Source organism: Thamnophis elegans, chromosome 1 (assembly GCF_009769535.1).
Source record: "Thamnophis elegans isolate rThaEle1 chromosome 1, rThaEle1.pri, whole genome shotgun sequence".
NCBI lineage: Eukaryota > Metazoa > Chordata > Lepidosauria > Squamata > Colubridae > Thamnophis > Thamnophis elegans.
The window spans coordinates 36,009,116-36,035,848 of NC_045541.1; the positions used below are offsets into that span (position 1 = coordinate 36,009,116).

Below are 26,733 nucleotides of genomic sequence, written 5' to 3' on the forward strand. Positions count from 1 at the left end.
ACACACATCCAGAAAGGTAAAGCTATATCTAAAGGGCTGAATTCCTTTTGAAATCTATTAACACCTTGATGAAATAAATACATTCGAAATCTACTCAGGAGAAGAAAGCATGAAAGCAGGACAGCATGAGACTCTGACTACAGCAACTCTCTGCTCCCTTTCCTAAACATTGTTAACAATATATTTGAAGATTTATCCATGCAACCTTGGCAACTGAAAGTAGGAAAAGCTCCAGAGATTGCAGCATCCGTTTGGAGATATGAACTGTGACCAAGTTAGGAAACACAAACAAATACCTGCTTCCACAAGCATTCGAGCGGATTGCTGTTTTTAAAATCCAGACATTATTCATGGCGCATTAAGCACATCCATACCTTGCGAAATCCATACCATATAAATATGCACAATTCTCTTTGGGTCTTGCTTCTTCTTTTTTTACCCCAAAGCACAGCATATGTTTTCCTCAAGCAAACCCCAAATGGATAAGCTCAATATACAAACTATTAATAAGAAGCCACAGATCGGAAATGGACCAATGTTTGTTGAGTTTCCACTCATCCACTGTATAAAGAAGCTTTTTATTTAGTTTCAGATTCAACATCTAGCTATACTGATGAAGACAAAAATAGTAATAGTTTTTCACCCGGTGAGGTCTATCGGCGAGAAAACAATCAGAAACATACATTTCCAAGAAACTTAATGAGAAAAAGGAGGGGAGGGGGACATAAAGGAAATTGGGTATGTAGAATTCAAGCTATAAATATGGAAACAAAGATGACAGATTCAGTTCACAATGCAATTAATGACTGGAACCACAGAAAAATATACAACAAGAGGCTAGGCATCCATCTGTCAACATGATTTCATTTCACTGACTCCATCGAAGAGGGATTTGCATGCAATATTCTCAATGGCCACTTCCAGTTCTCTGGCTCTATGAAATGATCAATGTTTTGAGTGGTCTGTCCAACATTTCCAGAAGCTGTTTTCAGGTCCATTCTGTATTGTCTTTTCACTGAGTTCTTGTGTTGTTCTTATGCTAAGAGAGCCAGGGGCAGGTTAAAATATGCTTTTTTTATCAGTGTGTGTGTGTGATCGGGAGGGAGGGAGGGAGAGAGAGAGAGAGAGAGAGAGGGAGAGGGAGAGGGAGAGGGAGAGGGAGAGGGAGAGGGAGAGAGAGAGAGAGAGAGCTTGAAGAATGCCAATATGCTTCATTTGTTCCAGAATGCAGCAGTTATTGGTTGGGTCTCTCAGAGCCCATGGTTTGCTCCGCAAACTGCACTGACTTCTGGGTGCAATTCAAGGTGCCGTTATTAGCTGTAAAGCCTTACATGCCATGATTCCAGGTTATTTGTTTCTAAGTATTCCATTATTGCTGGGCAGGAGGAATATGTTGCAGATTCCATCTGCTAGGGATTTTTATTTAGTGGGTCTTAGAAATCATGCCTTTTCCTTGGCTGTTCCTACAACCTGGAACAACAGACTAATAAGATTACTACTAAGACCCCCAGAGTCATGCTGAGGAGAAATGGGCAGAAAATAAAATAAAGTAATAAAATAAAATAAAATAATAATAAAGGCTAGTCCTGATTCCACTCACATTTTGGAAAACTCTGAAGACCTAGCTGGTGTTGCTGAATGCCGGTTAACAGAAGAGAGTGCCTTGCTTGAAGTTAAGTGGTATGTGGCAGATTGTGGGGAATTCTGGGCCATAGAGGCAATGGGTACAGTTTTTGTGTCGACATATTTAACATTTACATCATTTTTACTATATTCTTATCTTTCCATTTACCTTTCCATTTCAATTGCCTTTTAATTCAACTCCTCCCCTATAATTCTGTTTTCTTTCCCAATTTATTCAGTTTTCTATTTGCTTTTGTCTAGATTCATTTTCTATCCAATTGGATAGGATGTAATTGTTTCTCTTTTGTTCAGGGGTGCCTGAGTGTGAGAGACACACCAGCAGACTCAAAGTAGGCATTTTCCAAATTTTCAACATGCCGAGCCCAACAGTTTCACTGCTGAAGGAATTCAACAAGCAGGACTTGAATACAAAACCTCCCAGTTGCATTTCCAAGCAATTGCTTCTGATACAGCAAGTCACATTGTATTGTAGATATGCTGCTATAGTAATTGCTAGAAGCTATTGATAATCTTATCCTTTTTAAAATTCCCTTTGAAAACCATCCATATTTGTAGCCCCCATCTTATGTATCACATATTGTCTATGTGAAGATATGCCTTCTTTTGTGTATTCTTGGGAAATTGCAGGCTCTATTATTTTGGAACTATTAATTCTTAGCAAAATCTTAATTAATGGAATGCATAGGCTTTATTCAAGTACATCTACATATCTTTGTGTGTCTAAAATAGCAGGCAACTGTGAGAGGGAAGCACCACCTTTTCTTTTGAATGTCTCTGAAGAGGTCATAAAGCATTTCCCATGTGAGATAATAGAAAAAGTTCTGAAACTGTATTTGCTTTCTGCATTTTCTACAAATTAGTATTTATGTCATCCGGGATTTTTTTTACCTGATTATAATGGCTGATTGGGCCACAGAAAACAAATGTTTAGATACTATTATATTCTTACCTCACCTTCCCTGTGGAAACTGAAAGCAAGACTCACATAAACAATTCTTAGAGGAATCTTAACTACTGCAAAATACTTCAGTGAATGAATCCAGATCTTCCTGGTGCAAATCCATATTTCACACTGGATGTCAGTAGGTCTTTTAACTGACAAGTCAGAGGAAAAATGGACCCATTAAGCTGGAAGGCACTGTTTTAAAGCCATCAGCAAAGTACAGTATATGGGCTTCCAGCAGCAGACAAGCATTCTTCTGTTCTTTTATTGAAGCAAGACATTTCTGATAGTTGAGATACAAACAGCAAGAAAAGAGTGGTTAGTAACAAACAGACTCCTAAAAGAGAGAGGGGGGGGAGGAGGGAAGAGGGAGGGCAGAGGCTGTCATAGTAACAGAACCTGTTCTTAATTCTCACCTGTCTTCCTTTATTCTTGCCAGCAGGGGCTCCAGCCAACCTGTAGTGCATTCACAGTGTGCATCCAGGAAAGTGATGACCTGGCCTTTAGAAGTGGCAGCACCTCTAAGCCGAGCTCGAATCAGCCCCGACCGTTGTTCCATTCTAATAATTTTTACTGGCACTTGCAAGTTTCTTACATAATTCTCTAATGGAAGCTTCAGAAAATCTGCCAAATGCCATTAAGAAAGAAAATACAACAAAGTTTAAGCTCAACAAAGAGATGAAAAAAACCCACCAACATTCGAAGGAAATGGGAATGAGGTAGGGATAGGGATAGGGATAGGGATAAGGAGAGGGAAAGGGGGAGGGAGAGGGAGAGGGAAAGGAGAGAATAGAATCTACAAGCTGACTGCTTTCTTCTTTCCATAAAAAATAACCAAAAAGGTAAAACACTTCTGAATACAGAGAAAAACAACAACAAAAAGAGAGAGCTTTTGTTGCTTTATAAAATACAAAAAGGGAAAGAACAATAGGAAGAAGAGGAAAATAGAAAACCAACACCACTCAATTAAACACAACATTCTTTATTTTACAGGATCTTAAGAATACAGTTATCTATATATTATTGCATAAAAATAAAGTACCATTCAGACAAATAAAACACCAACTGCATTGCTGTTTTAACTGTGTATATACATTTTAAAAGATATCCTGCAGCCACCAATCCCCACGCCACTTCATTCCCATATAATTCATGGGTAGGCACTCAATGTGGGTCCACAAAGCATGGAAGATCATTTCATTGCCTACAGAATGTACTCACTTCAGATGGTGGCACAAAGGGAAGGCTTTCTATTTCTGGATTAGGATCAATCATAAGCCCTCTAGTCTAGAGTATATTTTGCAACCCACTTGAAACAGCAGTCACTACTACTCAGTCTGATTCTAATTTCTTTAGCAATTTAGAAAGAAAATATTCTTCTAGGATACAATGAAATAATGATATAGCAGGGGAAATGAAATAAACAGATTATTGTAAAATGAATTAAAAGATTCTGACTGCTACACTATTTGTATTTTTTTTTTTTTAAAAGAAACCCTACCTTAATCCTAAAACATATTTCAGGGAACAAGCTTCATTGAACTTAATGAGATTGCTAAATAAAGTGGTACAGGATTATGCTATAAAATACTCCTCTTAAAAGTCAAATAAACATGTTATTAAGCACAAAATAAAAAGCAGCCCAACCTTAAGAGATAAAAAAGTATCAGAAATGTCATCATCGTACTTTCAAATATTTTCTTAATAATATTTTCAATATGCACCAAAAGGATCCAACTCCATATGGAGGAACACACTTCCTGGGGAGGGAATTCTGAAATTTAGGAGCAATTCCTCAAAATGATTGCAAGCCTGGACAATTTCTATTGGCTTGAGGGACAGAAGCAGCCTTTGGGTTGGGCCAGAACACATTTTTTGGAAGATCACAGAAGCAATAAAATGGATTCCTTAAATCTTTGCAAGATTGAAGGCATTCATTTTGTTTTTAGCCCTCAGACCATTCTCTACTAAAATGATTGCCCCTGGTCGCTTGTTGTGGCTCTGGTGACAGGATTTTAATGGACCAATGTGGAACCAGGGCCACATTTTTCATAGTCCTTGCTTAATATGATGTGTGAATCCAGTGTCTCCCTCTTATTCAGTAGCAGAGAACTGTATCTCAGTTCCACTGTGAAAATCAGAAACTGACTGAAGACATTTTCATGCTGTTAGAACGCCACAGGCTGCAAGACTGGAAGGAAGCACCCATTCTTCTTCCTGAGATAATAATCAGTTAGCTGAATTCAGATGCCATTATAAAAAACAGTTTCTCTCTCAGGCAGGGAACTTTTTTATTGTTATGAAGAGAATGAGCCGACGTATGCATTGTGCTCACGTTTTTCTCATCTTGGAAGAATAGCTTCAGAGCACTTTACTTCTGCTATTAATCCTGCCAATTATGGCTTAATCAACACCCCATGATTAAGCAAGCCATGGCTAGGCTGCCACTACATGCTCTGAAATTTTGAAAAAGAAGGGAACTCTTGACATCAGGTCTTAAGAAAGATTTTATAATATTCAATTCATCACAGCTTCTTTCAAAGCAAAGGCAATCCCACTTTTACATGAATAAATGATCAACAAGTGATCTGTTGAAGTGCCCTTAACAGGCACTAAAATCGACTACATGTCTTGTATTACCACTCCAAAAGTTCTCCAGCTGGGAAAGTAAATTTGGTGGGCTGGGAAGGTTGAATAGGCCAAAGACATCTCTACAGTCTGACCAAATTCTCCAGCTGAACAAGATAAAAAAGTGTTTTTAGCATATTGCCCCCATCAATCTGGTCCTCATTTTACTGACTTCAGAAGGATGGAAGGTTGAGTCAACTCTGACCCAGTCAGGATTGAACTACTGGCTGTGGAGAGAGTTTGTCTTCAATACTGCATTTTGACCACTGTGCCACCATGACTTCTATTGTTTTGTGATTTGTTCTCAGAGAATCCCACGTAATTTCTCCCTTGAGATCAAAATTTAAGAAAAACCTGTTCTGCTCCATCAATACACATTCTTTTTGCTTTTTATAATCATTTGTCTACAATGGTAAAATGGGCTCTAAGTTGTGTTTTCCTCCACACTGCTCTAGCCATTCTCTTCAGAAAAATCCCAGATAGTGCCGTTACAAGATTTGCTAAGTAGTACTAAAGAAAGGATATAAAGAAAGAAAGCTACCCCTTGCCCACAATACTGTTCAAATGTTAATGAGTTTTATTTTTGGACATCCTTACCTCTTTCACTGGCATCATCTACCAAGATGATCTCAGAAAGTAGGTAGTGTGGAGACCGATTGATAACACTGTAAATAGTACGAAGCAAAGTACTCCAAGCTTCATTATGAAACACTATGACTACACTTGTGGTGGGTAGGTCATCAGCGTAGACTTTTGTCTTACATCTGCCAAATGAAAAAAAGAAAGAAAAGAAGCAACAGAAAATGTATTCAGAAACCATGGCACTAAATAACAATGTACAAGTTAATAAAGTTTCATAGACTAGGCCGCAAGGTTCCATACAGAAAGAAAGTGGACTATTAATCTTTGAAATCTGTAACAAAGATACACCTGATAACAAAAAAGGGATAAAGAAGCTAAAGACTGATATTAATTTTAAGGTTTGTGAAAACTACCTCATTAATATGCTTTATTTTTGGTAAATGCTGAATATAAGGATCACTATTTCTAAATGAATTACATGATATGAAATGAAAAACCTTCAGCACTAAATATCTGCCACAGTGGAAGAGAACAAATGGAAATATGTAATTTCTATGCATAATTATTATTTCTTGAAGAAAATGGGCAAACAAAAAATCTGTATATATAAACATATATCTGCCCAAAACAATATGCTTCAGCATTGCTCTCCTACTCTTTTCATCTTCTAAAAACCAATCTTCTCAAAATTTGTCCAAAGTGTCTTTGGGTGTTCACAACTGAAGACAATGAGAGAGGCATTGAATCAACAAAAATCAAAGATTAATCAACAGTTACGCTAAATAAATCCTACGATGGAAAGAACATATTCATGCACTCTATGTACAAAATTAGATCCTGTATAAATATATAATACATGGTCAGCCACTATGTATGTTGCAATAACACTGAATGGGACTTAGATTCTGTCCTTCTCCAGCTTTATTGGATGAAAAGAAATAATGGAAAAGTCCTGGACCACTGGTGATCTGTGAGAAAATTTTGGTGGTCCACAGAAACATTATTTGCATTTTTTATACTGCACTAAATCAGGGGCCCCTTTGGCCAGATATGTGCAATGCACGCTTGTGTTGCTGCAGAGAGTATTTTTGTGTGGGACAGAGGGGGCAGATATTCAGACTTGGGGCCTGCTTCCTGGTGCGGGGCTTTGGGCGAAGGCTGGAGGGAAGCACCGCTGGTGGCAAGGAGCCAGAGGGCCTTGTTGCAGTGGGACTGTATCATGGCCTGGAACTGGCTGACCATCTCAGCCCGCTGTGCCTCCAGGCGCTAGTACCTGGCCTTGCATTTTTGCAGGTCTTCCCTCTGCTTGGAAAGCCTATGCTTGCAGTCCTCAGTGAGGTGCTTCTGCTGAGCCTCCTTCTCAGTCAGATCCAATTTGAACTGAACCAGCTATTTTGCCAACTCTTTCTCATGGTGGCTGCTTGGCTCCAACTGCTTTCTATTGGGGCCCTAAGGAACCAAGGTGAGCAGGCGAAGAGTGGAGTGGAGGGGCGAGTAGAGATCGGCGAGGCACCCCTCGATGTAAATGACATCAAGTTGGTCACACCCATCCAGTTACATGATCACCTCGCCATGCCCACCTAGTCATTAGGCATTAGGCAGATCGTATTAGTGGTCCACGGGATTTAAAATTATTAATGTATTGGTAACTGAGGTCCAAAAGGTTGGGAATCCCTGATTTAGGCCATGAAGTCCAACACCCTGCTCAGTGAGAAACCAAGATTAAAGCATCCCAAACTCTGGAACTGTAATTTTAATTAACTTCCTTATGGAAAGCTCCATCAGAGTCAGAAGCCTTTGTTTCTTTTTCATATTGACTGATTTTGATGCCATGTCCAAAACATAGCAGTTTTTCTACAAGATGTAGGGTATGTGGTCTTTGTTGCCTTTATTTCCAAGTTGGTGGCATTTAGGCAACATTATGATAACTTACAAGGTTATTTCTTAGATTAGGGATCTTTGTATAGACTAATAGGATGGACTAATTCAATTAGCCTTTAGAGAAACTTATGGCAAACTGGTCAAAGACAGGTAGAATCCTCACCATTAGCCAAGTATGTTCCTCAGTAAGACCGGTAATCTTTTTTATCTTCCTTTTTTACCTACCTTCCTAACAATTGTGATGTGAAAGTCTTAACTGGCCAAAGCCACAATGGCCAGTGGAAGTAAATATCTATGATTTAAATGTGATAGCAACTTTACCATGGGAAATTGAAGAGAATATATAATGAAGAGCATTAATACATAACATGAAAGAAATAAAAATACTTTATTTAAAAAAAATCTAAGAGGGAGATAATATAGTAGATCAAAATGAAGGTAGAGAGATCTTGTAGAGTAGAATTGATGAATATATGTAAGAACTGAATAAAAGAGTTAAAATGTACTTCAGAAACGATTAATTGGTGTCATCTAGACTATTGTGGGTGTCTTTAAAAATAGGAACCCATAGGCTGGTGATAATTGCATGTTACACTCTAGTGAATGATGATAATGGAAGACTCAGAAAGGACTACTTGGAAAAACTCTGCACTTTCTAAATGAATGAAACCCAGGGGAAAACATTATTTTGCTAAGTGGCATGAATAGATGGATGGATGGATGGATGGATGGATGGATGGATGGGAATGAGACAAGTGAATGCATAAAAAGTGTTTGACACATCAGATCAAATAATGAAAATGTTAAAGTGAAAAAATATTTTTAAAGTCTGTTTTAAGCACAAGCCTACTCATATGTTGCCATATAAGAGGAAAAAATACAGGTACTTCTCGACCTACGCCCAGAATTGAGCCCAAAATTTCTGTTGCTAAGCGAGATAGTTGTGAGTTTTGCCCCATTTTACGACCTTTCTTGCCAAGTGAGCAGTTGTGAAGTTAGTAACACGGTAGTTAAATGAATCTGGCTTCCCCATTGACTTTGCTTGTCTGAAAATCACTAAAGGAGATTCACATAACCCAGTGATTCTGCAACCGTCACGAATCACTTGCCAAGTATATGAATTTTGATCATATGGCTACAAGGATGCTGCAACAGTTATGAGAATTGGTTATAAGTCCCCCCCCCCCTATTTTTACTGCTGTTGTAACTTCGAACAGTCTCTAAATGGGAGCCAGATTCACTTAACAACCAATGATTACCTGTAACTGACAGATTTCACTGTTCATGATGAACAAATGAGATAATTAGTGAAGAAGAAAACAATGATAGATTCTCAATGTGGGACTTTGGGCTAAGGGAAGCCTGATCAGAGGAGGTCCACCCTTACAGCTTCTCTGGTACCAAAGCAACTTCTTCCAACCTCTCTCTGCTGCTCCATTGTTTTAGTTTTCCAACAATGAGGATAGCCAAAAGATTTGTTCTGTGGTGGACTGGGGATCACTTTGGCTTAGCCTTAAATCTTAAAAATTTTCTTAAATGGGCAAGAACTGTGCCCAGGCAATGGGGAAAGAAAATACAAACTGGCAGCAAGAGAAGGGAGAAAACAGAAAACCTAATAAGAGTAGGATTATGGCAGTGGTTTGTACTCCAAGCTTCTTTCAATTTAGTTTCTGAATGTTTTGTTACCAGACTAGGTAACATCATCAGAAGGATTTTCTTATCCTATTCTTCTTAGCTTATAAATGTCTTGTGCGCCATTGTGGTCAGTTGGTCATGTGATTGGTTGTTTGTTTGGAGCTCTATCCATCCATCCATCCATCCATCCATCCGACCACAATGGCACACAAGACATTTATAAGTTCAGGAGAATAGGACAAGAAAATCCTGCTGATGATGTTACCTTGTCTGTTAATTAAACGTTCAGAAACTGAATTGAAAGAAGCTTGAAGTGCAAACCACAGCCATAAACTGAGCTACAAATATTTTCTATTATTTCAGAATAAGATTAATAAGACTAATATGAGTATGCTTCCATACCAAACACTGCTTGGAAAGAAAGACAGACTGTGTGATCTTTACATCTGAGATATGTAAAGCCTTCTATAAAGATAGAAGGCTTTAATAGAAATTATGAATGATATTTTTTACACACACACACACACACACACACACACACACACACACACACACACACACACATATATATATATATATATATATATATATATATATATATATATATATATATATGTTTTCTGAGGTTTTCGCGGGTGTTAGTATGTAGGTCTCTAGTTGTTCGGGTTTTCTCCCGCGTAGAATTGGAGATGTCTTGGCGACGTTTCGACGAAGTCACATTCGTCATCTTCAGGCTGCTGCTGACTACTTCAGGTTTGGTGTTTCCAGGAGTAGTGTGGGATCTTGGCTGGCTGTTTGTTCCTTATAACTGCTGGTCAATAAGACCAGAACCATCGCCAAGGCCGAACACTTCAACAACCGTATAATCAGGGAAGCAATCGAAATAGAAAAACACCCACATAGCATGAACAGGCGAGACGACACCTCCCGCCTGCCAGCCCTTTGGAAACCCGCCCTCATTAACAAACGAATCCCAAACATGAAGAATGAGACCAGGCCCACACTCACAATAGCCACACAGAATACTACCAAAAAACATCCACAAAGAAAACAACCAAAAACACAAACTGATGAGGAGGCACAACCCAGAACCAGAAGCCAGACTGCTAAAGCACAATCAGCCTCTTCAAAACCCCTCCCACCCTCACAGGAAACACAACCCCCCAAACAATCAGAACAGAACACCCCTCCACCAAATAAGGACACACTTCCACCTAATCAAGACACACCCAAGCCCCCATTCAATCAGTTTTCATCCCCTACTGGCAGTTAAAACTTAATCCCCTACTGGCAGTTAAAATCTAATCCCCTACCAGCAGTTATAAGGAACAAACAGCCAGCCAAGATCCCACACTACTCCTGGAAACACCAAACCTGAAGTAGTCAGCAGCAGCCTGAAGATGACGAATGTGACTTCGTCGAAATGTCGCCAAGACATCTCCAATTCTACGCGGGAGAAAACCCGAACAACTAGAGACATATATATATATATATGATCCTGAATCTCAATGCTATGGTCTTAGATCCTGAAATATTTATTCTGATTTGATTTATAACTAGAAAAGCTATATAAAAATACTCCCACAATTTATATTAATTACAATAGCAGATCTGTGATTTTAAAAAGTGCTCATAAAAGAAAAATGACTCCTATTATAGAAGGAATAACAGGAATGAAAACAAAGAAACATTTCCCCTTTTCGTGGGACATTACATTTTAAACAATACTCCAATAATTGAAATGCTCTCCTATAGAACCTATATATTTGTGAGATATAGATTTATAAATACATATGAAATAACTATTGCTTTTTAAATGCAAAGAAAGCACATTTTCCAAGATCAATAACATGAAATCAGAAGCAGTCTATGTACCTATTTACCATTGTTGCCTTTGGCAATATATAAATTGTATGACCATAAACTCTTCCATTGTGATTTTACTCCTTTCAGAATTGAACAGATGGTTTTACCAATGCAAGAACATCACATCAACAGAAGCCAGGCGATTGGAACAAGGAGAAACCAATGACTACAGGTAATTGTAGTAGCAACAGTTATTGTTTTGGTCAGAAACAAAACAAGCCTTGTTGAAATGTAATGGTTAGTGCTGATTGCACTACATTTGGAAAGTCAGCCATAGTAATCAAAATTATAAGTGTGTGTGCTTATGGGATTCCTTTTGTAGCATCTAATCTGCTATGCTGCCAGCAATGGATTTTTAGAACCTTTAAAAAAATGTACCATAGTGTTGTCGACTATTTAAGTCTGTTGCCAATATATAATACAGCTAATCTATTATGAGCAAAAGCCACTGAGACTTTTGGTAACTCTGTGGAATAACCTCCCTCTTGAGATTGGACTCACCACAACCCTGTTAGCCTTCAGGAAGGCCTTTAAGATTAAGCTGAACCTTTGGATATGGGACTTAAAATATATTAGAGAAGCAAGATGCTATTACCAAGATGTGGGTGTACTCCAACTGTGTGTTTGACTACTATGTTTTACTTTAATTCTGATTTTTGTTGTTGTTGTTGTATGCCACCTAGAGTCACCCTTTTGTGAGCTGGGTAGCCTGCAATTTATATAAATAAATCCTATCTAATATTTTCAGGGGTGTGCAGGATTGTTGATGGTGGAGACCATATGATGAAGCCTCATTCCTTTGTATGTGTGACAATGTTTCACACACATAAAATGAATGGGTCTTCAATCACACCCATTATATTGTCTTTTTGCTCCCTCTTATTATGCATTCCTCTTCTTCTTCTCTGCAGTGGCTTGCTTAATTCTGATATCTATAAGAGTCTCATCTACTCAAATATCAAGGGTTCATGAATGATCCTCCTTCAAATACTGATACAATGAGAGTTAAGGTAGATTTAGCAATTGTTATGATGTTAGAAGAAATGTAAATTTTAAAAAAAGATTGTTAAAGTCAACAAATAATTTATCCACAGCATTCTTTCCATAGTGGAAAGATACTTCACTATGCAAACCCTGCATCTCATAAGCATCTTGCTTAGGCTGAAGCTACTGTATTTTTCGGAAAATAAAACTACCTTTTGCCCCCCAAGAGGGTGAAAATCTGGGTGCGTCTTATACACTGAATACAGCATTTTTGGCCTCCTGAAACCCTGCCACCTTCACAAAAATGAATGTGCAGAGAGTTTGGGAGGCCAGCAAAGTGCTCCTGGGGGCTAGGGAGGGCAAAAAAGAGCAAAGTACAGGCCATTTTTTGCTCGTTTTTGCCTCCCCCTCAGTCTCCAGGAGCAATCTACAAGCCTCCTAAAGGCTATTCGTGCCCTTTTTTGGGCTTTCTTCTCATTTTTGCTCCCAGCCCACAGGAGCACTTTGCAGGCCTCTCAAACTCTCTGCATTCCCTGTTTTTCACAAAAAAATGAGGCATGCAGAGGGTTTGGGTGGTCTTCAGATAAGCTCCCTCCAACCTCTCTTTCAGTGAAAAAAGAGGAGGGGAGGGAACAGGAGAGACATCCTACTTGTGGCACAAACCAGTTTTCTCAATGACAAAGTGAGGAGGGAGGAAGTGAGGAACACCTTCTTCACTTCCCTCCTGCCTCTTGCTAATAATGTCTTGCTTCAAGAACAACCTTGGCAGATGGGATGCAGCTGCCGAGGAGGAGGTAAAAAAAAAGAGTTCCAAGGTGTATATGATTGTCACCTACCACATATTGAACTATGTGTGGGCAGCAAAACTATCATTCTTACTGCTGAAGCATGGCAAAAATTAGGCTGTGGGGCCAGCTGATTAAATATCACTTCGTTTGATGGGTGGTAAACACATCACGACTGCTACCTGGATGAGCTAAACGAAACAAGGCAGCATCCTCTATAAGAGGTGGGAGGAATATAATGCCCTCAAACATTCCAATTTATTAACTATGATTCAGATTCCATCAAAAATTCATAGGACAGGACATTGCTAATTCCTTCCTTAGCACAAGCTCAGTTGTAAATTCATTTACAGCAGTTGGCTCTGGCAAAATCACTGCCTCCTCCCTGCAGTTGGGCTTGGCAGATCACCAAGGTCAATGGATAGCTCTGGCAAGGGAAGAGTCAGACAAAGCTGGAAAGCACTGCCTTTCTTCTCACAGCAGAGAATTGTAGAGTCTATGGATGGAAGCCAAGAACCACCTCCATCCTGGGACTTTTTGTTTATTGATCACATGAGTGAGCCATGGAGACAGGGCTATATCACGGTACACTGGAAGTTCATTATTTGCTTACCTGGAGGAGTTGATCATTCTTTTCCAATGCCAAATGTAATGGCATGTGGGAATGACTTTCAGACACCAAGGAAAAAGATGCTGCTAAGGGAACGATCAATAAGAGGGATACATAGCTCACAGCTGTATAGTGCATGTGTCGGCAACCTTAAACACTCAAAGAGCCACAAAGGTCCTAACCGGAATCCACCATTCAATTCTGAAGCTGACCGGAAGTCCGGTTTCCCCCACCACAGAGTCTCCTCTAGTGTGGCTTCCTTTTTCCTCTACCATCCTAACCAAAAGCCCTATCAATTGTGGAGCTGACCAGTGACGGGAGCCACAGGAGAGGGATGAAAGAACCACATGCGGCTTCAAAGCCGCAGGTTGCTGACCCCTGATATAATGGATGGAGCAAGAGGTTCAAGAGAAATCTTGCCTAAGTTCTCAGACTGCAGAAGAGACAGCGGAGAACTGTACTTTCAGGATTCTGCTAATGTTACAATAAAGTAGAATTAGTTTGATATGTTTCCTATCTGATCTACTGGTAAGGCTGACACCCAAGGCCAACTCTACCTTCCTTTAGAAATGGAAATGAGAGTGTATAGAAAAAAATGAAATATTTGGGATCCTAGAGAAAAATGAGAATGGTTTGAATATCTCTTAGAAAAAGGTTGCATGTTTCAAAGGCATAACTTATGCATTGGTCTAGTCATATTTGTGCAAAGTGATATCATTGTTTATGACTGAATATACTACCATACTACCACCTCTTATAATACTAGACAACACAGAATCAGCAGTAGAGACCTTCAAGTTTCTAGGTTCTATAATATCTCAAGACTTAAAATGGACACCTAACATCAAAATCATCACCAAAAAAGCACAACGAAGAATGTTCTTTCTGCAACAACTCAGGAGGCTCAAACTGCCCAAAGAGCTGCTGATTCAGTTTTACAGAGGAATTATTGAGTCTGTCATTTGCACTTCTTTAACTCTAGTTTCGCTCTACAACCAAACAAGACAGACATAGATTTCAACAGATAATTGGAACTGCAGAAAAAACAATTTCTACCAACCTGCCTTCCATTGAGGACCTCTATACTGCTCGAGTCAAAAAGACAGCTGTGAAAGTATCTACAGACCCCTCATATCCTGGACAGAAATTGTTTCAACTTCTACCCTCAAAATGAAGGTATAGGGCTCTGCACACCAGAGCAACTAGACACAAGGACAGTTTTTTTCCTGAATGCCATCACTTTGCTAAACAACTAATCCCCACAACACTGTCAAACTATTTAGTAAGGCTATATTACTATTATTCTTCTCATCTTTCCTATTACTTATCTCCTTTTCTACTTATGACTATAACTTGTTGCTTGTATTGTTATGATTTATATTGTTTTATTTAGTTTCCTAGAATGATTTATGTTGATTGCGTCTTTAGTATCCTATGACTATCACTAAGTGTTGTATGTTACGATTTATGATGAATGTATTTTTATGATTACTATGATCATGATTTATTACTTATAGCTTTTATGTACACTGAGAGTTTATGCACTGAAGACAGCTTCCTTGTGTGTCCAATCACACTTGGCCAGTAAAGAATTTGAGGCGAATTACTGACTGATAGAAGAGTGATGAGACACAATAAACATGGAACAAATCACATTTGGGCAGCGACAAGAGTAGAACTTCAGAAAAAAAGTGGGTATGAAACAAAAGGAAAGGAGTGAAAGAAATGAGAGTGAAAGCAGAATTGCAGAGTGGAATGAATGCAAATTGGATATAAGTAGTACATAGCATGTGGAATCTGATGAGTGTAGATGGAAAAAAATTATGTGGTTACAATCAAAGAGCATGAACGCTCATGGTTGAATTGTCGGGATCTTGGTGCTTGCTTCTCTTCTCGCTAACTTTTCATTGCCAGGTGAGGTAACATTATCAGTGCCCAGGGGAGTGGAGTTGGGTATTTCTATGTGGCAATTTATCTTTCCAGCATTGATTGCTTATAAACATTCAGCTAGATTCACCTCCTAAGCACATCCTTCCCCATCACATCCTTCTTCACATCCAAGTAAGCCGGATCCAAAGCCAAACACAAGGAACAATATTAAGAAGGATGTGATGAGGAAGGATGTACTTAATGGGTGAATCTGGCTGAATGGTTTATAGATGAAGCTTTTCTCAATATGGTAATGGTTGATTTGACAGAGTGCTAAGCCTAGGAGAATTCTCTTGCATTTGGGGGATCTGCCTTGATCTAAAATATTTACTGTTTCCCAATTGAAATTGTGTTTGAACTAATCGGTGCATTGTGAAATTAGGTTTTCATCATTGATTTAATTGATGTTTATGTTCATGGCTGCAGTCTGTCAATCTTCCACTCTACGTGTCTGCTCAACCCAATGGTTTTTAGTCTGCAATTGTAAGTTATAAATTATTTCGGCTTTGTCTTATTTGGCTACTATTATTTCCTTAAGATCCTTTGGATAGATTTTGTGGATTTATGGGCTGAATAAAGGATAATATTTGTAGCTCAGGGTTGAAAGGAAGGGTCCTTGGTGCTCTCTGAGCTTGGTTGTTTTCTTGCAGATATTTCTTTGCCAAAACTAGGCATCATCATCAAGAAACCAATCAAGCTCAGAGAGCACCAAGGCCCCCTCATTTATGGACTACAATGCTTTAGTAGAGTTGTAGTAAAAAGGTTCTGAGGTGTTTTGAGATATGACAGACTTATCTGGGTTGTGCTGGCTGTGATGTGATTGATTGGATGGAAAAACACTCTTTGATGAAGTTGCCTAGAACTTATTATATAGATAGCTTATTCCTGCTTTTTGGAATTCGAGGCTATTGTTATAGGCTTATCTGCAGAGGATTTTTTCTCCACAGGTTCTTTTCTGCTATTATAGTTGAATATTTGATTACTGCAGTGTGGTCACAATTTTGAGCTCAGAAAAAAGTGTTTATGCAACCAATCATAACCAGCACAACTCCACTGGACAGAATGATTATTGCCCAAAATGTAAGGGAGAGGGGGAGAGGGAGAGGGAGAGGGAGGGAGAGAGAGAGAGAGAGAGAGAAAGTTGGGAGAGAGAGGGAGAGAGAGAAAGAAAGAAAAGAAAGAAAGAAAGAATGAAAGAAAGACGGGGGAGAGAGAGGGAGGGAGAAAGGGAACAGGAAAGATAAATGCATAAGAGTACAAGCTTTAGCCATGATTAGATGAGAGACAGAGAAACTGCAGAGTGATTTTGATTGAAATAAAATGCTTCACAAGTGGGTAAAAAGGTATATGAAAGTGCTCCAGCTGATGAATGGAATTCAAAACAAAGCAACTTTGCATGAAACTGATTTGAAAAACTGCTGGAAGAAGTATTTTAGAGATAATGATATGTTGAAGAATAGAACTGGAAAAAATGCTACAGATATTAATATCCAATACCAAATTATTACAATGAAATCATACACAGTATGAGAATTTGAAACGTGGTAGATGGTGTAACTGCAGAAACATTAAGATGAGTATGTTTTTCATAAAGTAGAGCTACGCTTTTCTCATGTAATTGTTATGGGTGCATGAAATACATCTGTGCCTGATGAATGGAAGAATGTCATTCATCCATCCTAAAGGAATTGCAATAAGAGTGAGTGCAACTATAGGGAGATTCATCTGTTAAATTTGCCTGGGAAATCATTTGGCAGGATTCTGATTTGAAAGGTAGGAAAAAAATGGCCTTAGCAGAATTGAGAGGAAGCAGCGCAGGGCAGCTATGCAGAGCAGAGAGTGGGAAAGCCAGATATTTGCTCTTCAGAAGGAGACTGAGAAATAGCTGAAGGTAAAATTAAGGTCTGAATCTAGAATATTTTAAGTGAATATGGAGCTGCAGGTCGGTTGCTGAAAAGAACACAACCAGTATATGATGGAAGAAAAGTATATATCAATCTTTTTTAAAGCAGACACCCAAGACAAAACTTTAAAAAGAATCCTTTACAACAGAAGATTCTGCAGTATTTTAATAATTACATTTTGAAATAATGGAGATTCCTTAAGGTGTTTAAACTGCAACTATTAATATTTACTAGCATCACATTACTATTAGCAATAGTAATTTTGTAGGTAGTCACTGCTTACTGACCACAATTGGAAGCAACAATCCCATCACTAAGCAGTGAAATTGATAGAGATATTGTGTAACTGTTACAGGCTTTTGACTTCGCTTTCCCAATGGTAATTATGCCAATCACCAGCCGTTGTTAAGCAAGACACCACATTACAACGGGCAATTTTGCTGGCTTCTCCATTGCCTCTGCTTGTCAAAAGCTAGCTGTGAGGAACACAAATGGCAATCACATGACAAACAATGTGGCAATCATAAATGCCTGCCAGGTGTGAAACACACAAATCTAAATCACATAACTGTGAGGATGTTGCAAGAATCTTGAGAATTGGTCAAGAAGTTACTTTTTCAGTACCACTGTTATGTTTTTTGAATAATCACTAAACAGGTCAATTGTTAAGCAAAGAGCCCTCAACTTACGACGGCAATTGAGCGCAAAATTTATGTTTCTAAGTGAGAAATTTGTTGTGAGTTTTGTCCCATTTTAGGACTTTTCTTGTCACATTTGTTAAGTGAACCACTGCAGCTGTTAAATTAGTAACACAGTTGTTAAGTGAATCTGGTTTCCCCATTGACTTTGCTTGTCAGAAGGTTGCAAAATGTGATCAATCACATGACCCCAGGACACGACAACTGTCCTAAATATGAGTCGGTTGTGAAGGATCTGAATCTAAATCACATGAATATGGGGATGCTGCAATGGTTATAAGTGTGAAAAATGGTCATAAGCAGGGGTGAGCTGCTGGGGGTTCACACGGGCTCAGGCAATCCTTTAGCTAGGATTCTGCCCAGTTCAGCGAACCCCTCCAAATGCCACCCCTGGCTGGCCCCTCCCACCCCACCCCTCCCCTCCCAGGAGTCTCCATGCGGGCTGTTCATCATGCCAGCTAAGTACAGGGCCCAGGCGGAAGCTCGGGAAGGGGGGAAAACAGGCCTACCAGATTTTCCGTTAGTCCGGAAATGTACCTGTTTCCGGCCTCCGGAGGGCCTCTGGAGCCTGGGGGAAGCAGTTTTCACCCTCCTGGAGGCTTCAGGAAAGCCTCCGGAGCCTGGGGACAGTGAAAAACATGTGTGTGTCTCCCCGCCATGGTGCAGGAGGCCAACTAGGCCATACCCACCCACCATGGCCATGCCAGCCCAGCGAACCCGTTGCTGCAATTTTTGAACCCCACCCCTGGTCATAAGTCACTTTTTTCAATGCCATTGTAACTTTGAACAGTCACAAAGGGAACTATTGTAAGTGAAGGACTACTTGTATTAGCATTTTAGGGATAGCCAGTTTGTTGTAGCAGTTAAGGCAAGCAGCTGAAAACTAGGATATTATGAGTTCTAGTCTCCTCTTAAGCATAAAGCCAGCTGGGTGACTTTGGACTAATCACTCAGAGTCCTAGGAAGGAGGCAAAGGCAATCCCACTCCCCCCACCAAAAAAAAACATAGCTAAGAAAACTGCAGAGATTTGTCCAAGCAGCCACTAAGAGTCAATGCTGCTTCCTTTGATATAAACCAAAATTTTCTGCACCCAATCAATTTTTATATTTTGGAGATGATAGATGGGGAAATGTGTCAAGGAAATAGCTCTCTAGTGTTCTATTATGCAGTTTAAATAGATTTGCAGTTTCCAAGAACAAAGATATTTCACTCACACCTTCAGCTGTCACTGTTCATAACGATGACATGCTGCAAATGTGGCTTTGAATATCAAGCTTTCCTTGGGGATTCCGAATTCTAAATACAGCATTCATTTTTTAGAAGTTGTTGTACGTAAAAATTTAATTTACTTAAAAGCTCAAAAAGCTATTGTGCCAGGGTTTGAACAAAGCAAGAGATGAAGGATTATTTCAGATTAAAACTGTATGTTTTAAAAAGCTAATCATTCCTTCCATACCTGAAATGGATAATTTGCAAATTCTTGGCACGTTAACCCCAGACTTCTTCATAAAAATAAGAATGATTGCTTAACCTCACAGAGATGCATTCTTTAAAAACCCAAAATTAATGAATAAAAGATGTATTTAATAGGGAGGGAACATTTTCTCGATCCCTGTCTAGTATTCAACCTGGAAAATTGCTGGGGGGAGGGGAATGTTTTGAATGTGTTCTGTAATTCCATGATGTTAAGTGAAAAATCATGATGAATGTCCCATCATACTCTTAAAAGGCAATTAATAATACATCCAAATAGAGACCATGATTTGTACATGAAAGAAAATATGTTTCCTATAATGAGAAACTGTGTTGAAGAAGTAAAAAATGCCTTCTCTTAAAGTCATTCATGGCTCCCTGAATTGGAAGATGTCATCATGGTTCTGTCTGTCTCTTTATTTTGAGCAACACAGGATGGATATTGCTGAGAATTAAAGCCAAGACACTATTATCTATCTAATCTCTTCCTCATGATAGCTCTTCAGAAGGTAAGTGAGTTATTTGTGACAAGGGGTGGGGAGGAGAATCTACAACCTAGTGGGGTGGCAAAGGCCTACAGAGACCCCAAGGGGTGGGAAGCAGAGCATGGGGTGCCTCAGGGGGTGGAGGCAGCCATGGGACTTTACAATCACATCAGGAGACCACAAGTGAGGTTAATTAAGCAAGGCAAACACATAGTGACCTCAACAACTGTCATAACTTGTGAATTGTAATGGCAGACTTTATTATAGTCCTGAGTTAAGGCTACCTATATGTTTTTAAAGGAAATTAGGAGAAAGGCTACCTAATGAGACAATTCAGTGACCCAATAATACATTAGTGTTTTTTTTGGGGGGGGGGCTATAGTTATAATAATCATGGCGCTGATACGATTCTTTTTTTGTGTGTTTTATCTTTTCTACTTTTATTTGTAAGCAATAGCAATAGCAATAGCAGTTAGACTTATATACCGCTTCATAGGGCTTTCAGCCCTCTCTAAGCGGTTTACAGAGTCAGCATATTGCCCCCAACAACAATCCGGGTCCTCATTTTACCCACCTCGGAAGGATGGAAGGCTGAGTCAACCTTGAGCCGGTGAGATTTGAACCGCCGAACTGCAGATAACAGTCAGCTGAAGTGGCTGCAGTACAGCACTCTAACCACTGCACCACCTTGGCTATAAGGTTTTTTTTTAATCTGTTACCTAACTCATTGGGAGCTAGATGACCTAGAAATAATATAAAGAAATCTATTTTAATATTCAGAAATTAAGTTAGCAGGATTTAGTAAAGCAGCAACATTCTGTATCATTCTCAGCTTCCTATCTCAGAATTTGCTAATAGGTTTAACATAACCTTCAAGGTTGTATTTCACAAAGGAGGTAACAGGTGTGTTGATTTCATTTTCATCCTAAAATTGGATTTCTGTCAAGAATACCAAAGCAGGAATTAAAACAATAATTCTGTGACAAATCAGATTTTTAAGCTATGAAAAGAAAAGTGATTGCTTATATATCTTTTGCATGTTTTTATTACAAGATGTTGGTATTTACCATCTACTAATTAATGTTGTCAAGTTATACATATGAGTTTTATTCCCTCAACTCTGGAAATAATCTATTCACAATAATTCAAAAATGCCGTAAGACCGCATTTACGATCAGCAGGTGCCAACATATCATTATGTTATTTTGGTTGTATTCCAAAAAAGTAAATAATAAAGAACAGACCAAAATTACTCTTTTGTATATTTGGGGATATGGGGGGGAAAAACTGAATTAAATGATAACCATCACTTACTTTAAATTCTGATCATATATATTGACTTAACTTTTTTTTGGCTTGTGGATGATTTTATTCTGAATATAGTTGTAAACATGAGTGGTTTGCCAAGAACCCAAATTTTGACCAAGCGATGATGGGGCTGATAGAGTGACCAATAACTTCAAGAACTAGCCATAACTATAATTTGTTGTTGCTGCAGTGCTGTCATAATTTTGAACAGCCACTGAATGGTCATTAAGCGAGAACTAGCTGTATTTATCACATTCTTTCTTTGAATCAACAAATGTACAGTAAGTTTTCTTTTTTACATCCATAGCTTTCTCAGACAGCTGATGAAAACTAAATTCTAGTCTGTGCACTCCAATGCCAGCATATAATTGCACTCAAAATCCAAATTTTGCTCATTTCACCACTAGTACTCTTGCAGTGAGAATTCTGCCAAATACCTTTCAGACTCACTTAACAAACTATCTTCTATCAGAATACTTTTCCCTGGGTATTTCATTCAGTCTGAATTTTGCACATTTTTTTCCAAACTCACCTCTGGTTGTTTTATTATTACATTCTATTATTTTCCAGTGGAGAGGTGTCTACCCAGGATTGAAAAGCATTATAAAAGCATTATTATATAAAGCAATGTTCTGCCTCCTTAGGACATTTGAGCAATGTTACAATGCATGTACAAAAGGAGTGTATCACAACAATGCAATGTTGCTCTTGGTGTTTGCTTCCTCCTCCCCTTGTGGATGTGTCTGCATCAACCTGTGGATTCCTACCTTTGCAACAACCAATTCTTTGGCATTCATTTTATTCTGATCCTCACTTCCTCCAATGTGTTCATTAATTGTATTCCACAGTATCATATCATCTTTTCAGATCTATTATACACAGAGGGGCCAGTAAATATTGACCTCTGCTGTCCATTAAGGCTTTGGTTAATCAAGACTTTAACATAATGCTTTTAACAGAAGATATAGACTAAGTTGCTGATCTTACTTATACCATACCTCACACAACATTTCTTGCTAATGGTAACAACAGCACATTTTGGTCAGTAAACCACAAGAGTACCAATGTCCAGTTTTACCCCAAATGTACTGATGCAATTAGGATCTATAATCTAGTTGTTATCTTGAGTGTAGCATTGCATGCATCAGATCAGCTGGGAGAGCTATGTAATATACTTATATATATCCAAGATGCATATCTTGCACCTCAGGTAATTATTCTAGTTAAAGGCAAATTCATATTCACCACTTTCATTCTGACACCAGTTCCAAGGTAGTGGAAAATGTGTAAGTAATCACACCTTTCTGAAGTTTTGAAAAAATAATAGGGAGGCTAAAGAGAAGAGCTTCTGTTATAAAATCACAACTTTTTCTAACATGCCCCAACAACTCTTCCTTCTGAAACTGGGTAGATCGGACTTCTGCTAGAATTATTTGATGTAGAAATGTTTTTTTGTTCTTCTTATTCTATCTATGGCATGTACAAACTGATGCTAGTTTCCTTTTTCTTTCTTGTACAATTCATGGAAGAAACTTCTAAATGTGGTCATCTCGAAATATTAATTTTTGTCCCACCCAGTTAGAGGTTCAATGTACAGAGGTTATGATGAGGGATGAGAGTTAAAATTTATGTTCTTATGAATGTATTAGTGAGGTAGGAAGAAGATGTCAGTCAGTTCAGAACACGTAAACAAGATGAAAATAAAAGAATCAAAGCTACAGAAGGATCTCATTATTATTAGATTTTTATCCCTCCTGTATTATAAGTAACTCAAGGTGGCGGACATACATAGCTCTCCTACTTCCTCCTCCTATTTTCCCCACAATAACTACACTGTGGAGTGAATTGGCCTGGGAGAGAATGACCTGCCTTTCATACCTAAGTCAGGACTAGAACTCACTATGTCCTGGTTTCTAACCAGGTGCCTTAACCATTAGACCAAACTGGCATATTGTGTGTGCCCCATAAAGAATCAATTATGCAAAGAACTACTACACATACGGACGTTATGACAGCATATTATATTTTTCAATTATCTGGATTATTTTAAGTATTAATGTTGTAAATTGTTGTCATGTGACTATTTTTGCAGTTTACCAGAGGCAGTTGAGAAATGCCATAAAACAAACAGCCTTACTTTTTAGATATGACTGACTGATTAGGCTAATGAGTCACTCTGATGCCCCAATTTTCCCTAATGTCAACTGGGTCTTGAAGTTGCTGCCTTCACTCTTGCTCTTAAGTTTTCTTAGCTGTGGCTGTCCATGCAAACAGAAGCTAAACTACATGAAGAAAGCAATTTCATGGTTGAACAGCCTTGCACCATTAAGTCAGAAAACAGAGTTACACTCATTTCACAAGGTAGACTCTGCTGCCAATGAGGTGCACTAACAACTTTCTCCCAACACACAGGGAGGATTTAAAAAGGGGCGGGGAGGAAATAATGAAAGTGTCTCCTTTTCAAATGCAGTTCTCTAAAAGCACCGTAATAAGGATTGCATGACTTTTATTACAGTCATTAAACTTTTTTTAAAGTCCAATTTTGGAAGGGGAAAACTTAAATGAGTCCTACATCATGCAACATCTTCAAACACTTTATTGGTAAGCCTATGGACTGGTTCCTGGTTGTCACAATCCTAGGCTGGAAATAATCATTATAATTTTAAATGGTGCTTCTGAAAAGTATACAGGTAGCCCTCGACGTACGACCACAACTGAGCCCAGAATTTATGTTGCTAAGTGAGAAATTTGTTAAATGAGTTTTGCCCAATTTTACAAATTTCCTTGCCACATTTGTTAGGTGTATCACTGCAGTTGTTAAACTAGAAAAACAGTTGTTAAGTGAATCTGGCTTCCCCATTGAGTTTGCTTGTAAAAAGGTCACAAAAGGGGATCTCATGACCCTGGGACACTGCGACCGTCATAAATATGAGTCAGTTGTCAAACATCCAAATGTAAATCATGTGACCATGGGAATGCTGCAACGACACAAGTGTGAAAAATGGTCATAAGTGTTGTGGCCTGCCAGCAGAGCAGATTCAGACAGTGAGGAGATGGGGAGGAACATGGACCAGTCCTCCAGTCTGGGGAAGGCTCTGGTGAGGGCTCTGTGTCAGAGGCAGAGACGGGGCCAGAGCCATATGCCAGTTATCAGGTGCCTTCAGAGTCAGACATCAGTGAGGCAGAAGAACAGCTGCAGCCTGTTCCCAGTGTGCACATGCACAGAGTTGCCAGACGAAGGGAACAGCTAAAGAACAGGGGTCGACTTGGGAGTAAGGCCACAGGTGGACGATGAATGGCCCCTCCCAGAGGAAATAAAAGAGGACAGTGGAGTTTACAGTAGACAATTAGTTTGATTAATTGGCTCGTGCCTCTTCAAGACTCCTTGCCAAGTTTTGCAGATATTGACCTGACAGCTCTCCAAGCCAGATAAGGTCTGTGACTGTAAATCCTCCCTTGAAAGACTTTGTTGGATGTGAATGAGCAGAACAGTAAATTAATAAAAGGGTTTTTTGTCAGGACAAGGAGTTTGCTTTATACTCATGGGAAGCCTAGGTCAGAACAATGTCACTTTTCTCAGTGCCATTGTAATTTCGAACAGTCACTAAATGAACTGGGTTTTTTTGAAACAAAGTTTTTTTTGTTTTTTTTTTGTTGCAAATTTTAAATTCTTTTATAAGCAAATTGTTGCCTGGACTTTCCCCTTTAACATCTTCTCATGTACATAGTTAATTTGCATCATATTTCCATTTCCAATTTCAGCCATGTTATTTCATTTCCATAGCCTCCATCAAAAATTTTATTTCTTCTTAATACATAAACAGTATCATCATTGCCCCAAAGGTTAGCCAAATTTATCATTTCATTTCCATCTATTATTCTATTTTACTATATAGAAGTAAAGTATATACTATCTATTATTCTATTTTACTATAGATAGTATATATCCTCAAAATCAATTTTTATATAAGCATTTTACTTAGTTATCCACAATTAATAATATTAATATAGTTCCCTCATCATAATTAGCTACATACCATTAACAATATCAATACATTTCACTTTTTTCTACTAGTAAATCCTTTTCTTTCTCTTCCTCCTTTTCTAACCATTTTCTCTTGGTCTCTCAGAGATTTTACTTCATTTCTCTTCTTTCCACCCATTCACCTAGCGTATTTTTTTTTCTTTTTTTTTAAATTCCTGTATTTTTTCTTCCAATCTTTCCCCACTATTCCCATCTTTGTTGTTTATTTTTTTTCTTTTTTGGGGATCATTCCCCCTTGTCTACTTTTTGTGTGCCAACGTAAAGCCCAATGAAATCATCTAAGTATTATTCTTTTTCACTTGCTCTTTCTTTCATAATATCTTTTTGTTCATCATTTGGGCTCTCTTCTACTGCCTTTTTTCCTCCTCCCTGATCTGAGTGCTCCTCCTAAATTTCTAGTTTTCTTTACCATTTAACCTTTTACATGCATTTTTTAACATGTCAAGTAATTCACCATACATTCAAAGTTCCATCATGCTTGTTGGCTAGTTTAACAAGAAAACTTTTTAAAGTTTTTCTGCTATGTCACTTTTATTAGAACTTATAAACTTATGTTGTAAGTCGAGGACTACCTGTATAAGATAGTTAATTATTCCTATCTTGCAAATGAAGAAGAGGAAATGAAAGTTCCATTGGCAACATTCAGGGCTGGTTATTTCAGAATTTGTCCCTAGGTGAGTAAGCGATAGAAGAATTTCCTTTAATGACGAATGCCATTGCATGGAATAGGGATTGAAACCAATACTTTGCCAGATAGCACATTTCTGGAAAGAAAAAGAAAAACAGTGGCATGGCATTGTGAACTTGATAGCAGATGGCTTTATTTGTTGTTTGCTTTGTTTTATCCAGAACTGACACACACTTGATGTTTAGTTGCCCTTTGGAAATACAACAGCTCTTTTGATATACTTTATAATTAAGTGAATGTTTATTTACATAACATCAGAGATCTTTCCTATAGAAGACAAAGCCTGTATTTCTGCCCTTGAACCTGTCACTACGTAAGAAGATAAGAACATTAAACTGGCACCAGATACTAAGCAAGGAACCCGTTTTACTGTTTTGTGACTTCTTGGCTCATTTCTCATAATTTTCCGACCATTTGAATAAACAGAGTCTCAATTGATCTCTCAATTTATGATGACAGAAGGTAGATCCACCCAACATTTGCATGATACAATGTAGTAATAACATGCACATTGTAGAATTTTATATACAGAGCCTCGAGAAGCCCAATTATTTTAAACTTTAAACTTTGCATAATCTTACTATGTTACACATTCAGTTAGTCTGTTTCTCAAGAGTTCCTCCTCATATTCTCATTTAATCTCA

At 38.5% G+C, this 26,733-nt stretch overlaps 1 protein-coding gene across 2 annotated transcripts in view; it reads right to left on the bottom strand.

Annotated features, from left to right (window-relative positions):
* GALNT13 (polypeptide N-acetylgalactosaminyltransferase 13) overlaps window positions 1–26,733 on the bottom strand; it is a 230,149-nt gene that overhangs the window by 96,749 nt on the left and 106,667 nt on the right. For both annotated transcript variants that reach the window (XM_032217135.1, XM_032217127.1), the window contains exons 4-5: window positions 5,813–5,979; window positions 3,004–3,211 (exon numbers count right to left, since the gene is read on the bottom strand). In XM_032217135.1, coding sequence (XP_032073026.1) covers window positions 3,004–3,211; window positions 5,813–5,979 — 375 coding nt within the window. The remainder of the gene's footprint in view (window positions 1–3,003; window positions 3,212–5,812; window positions 5,980–26,733) is intronic.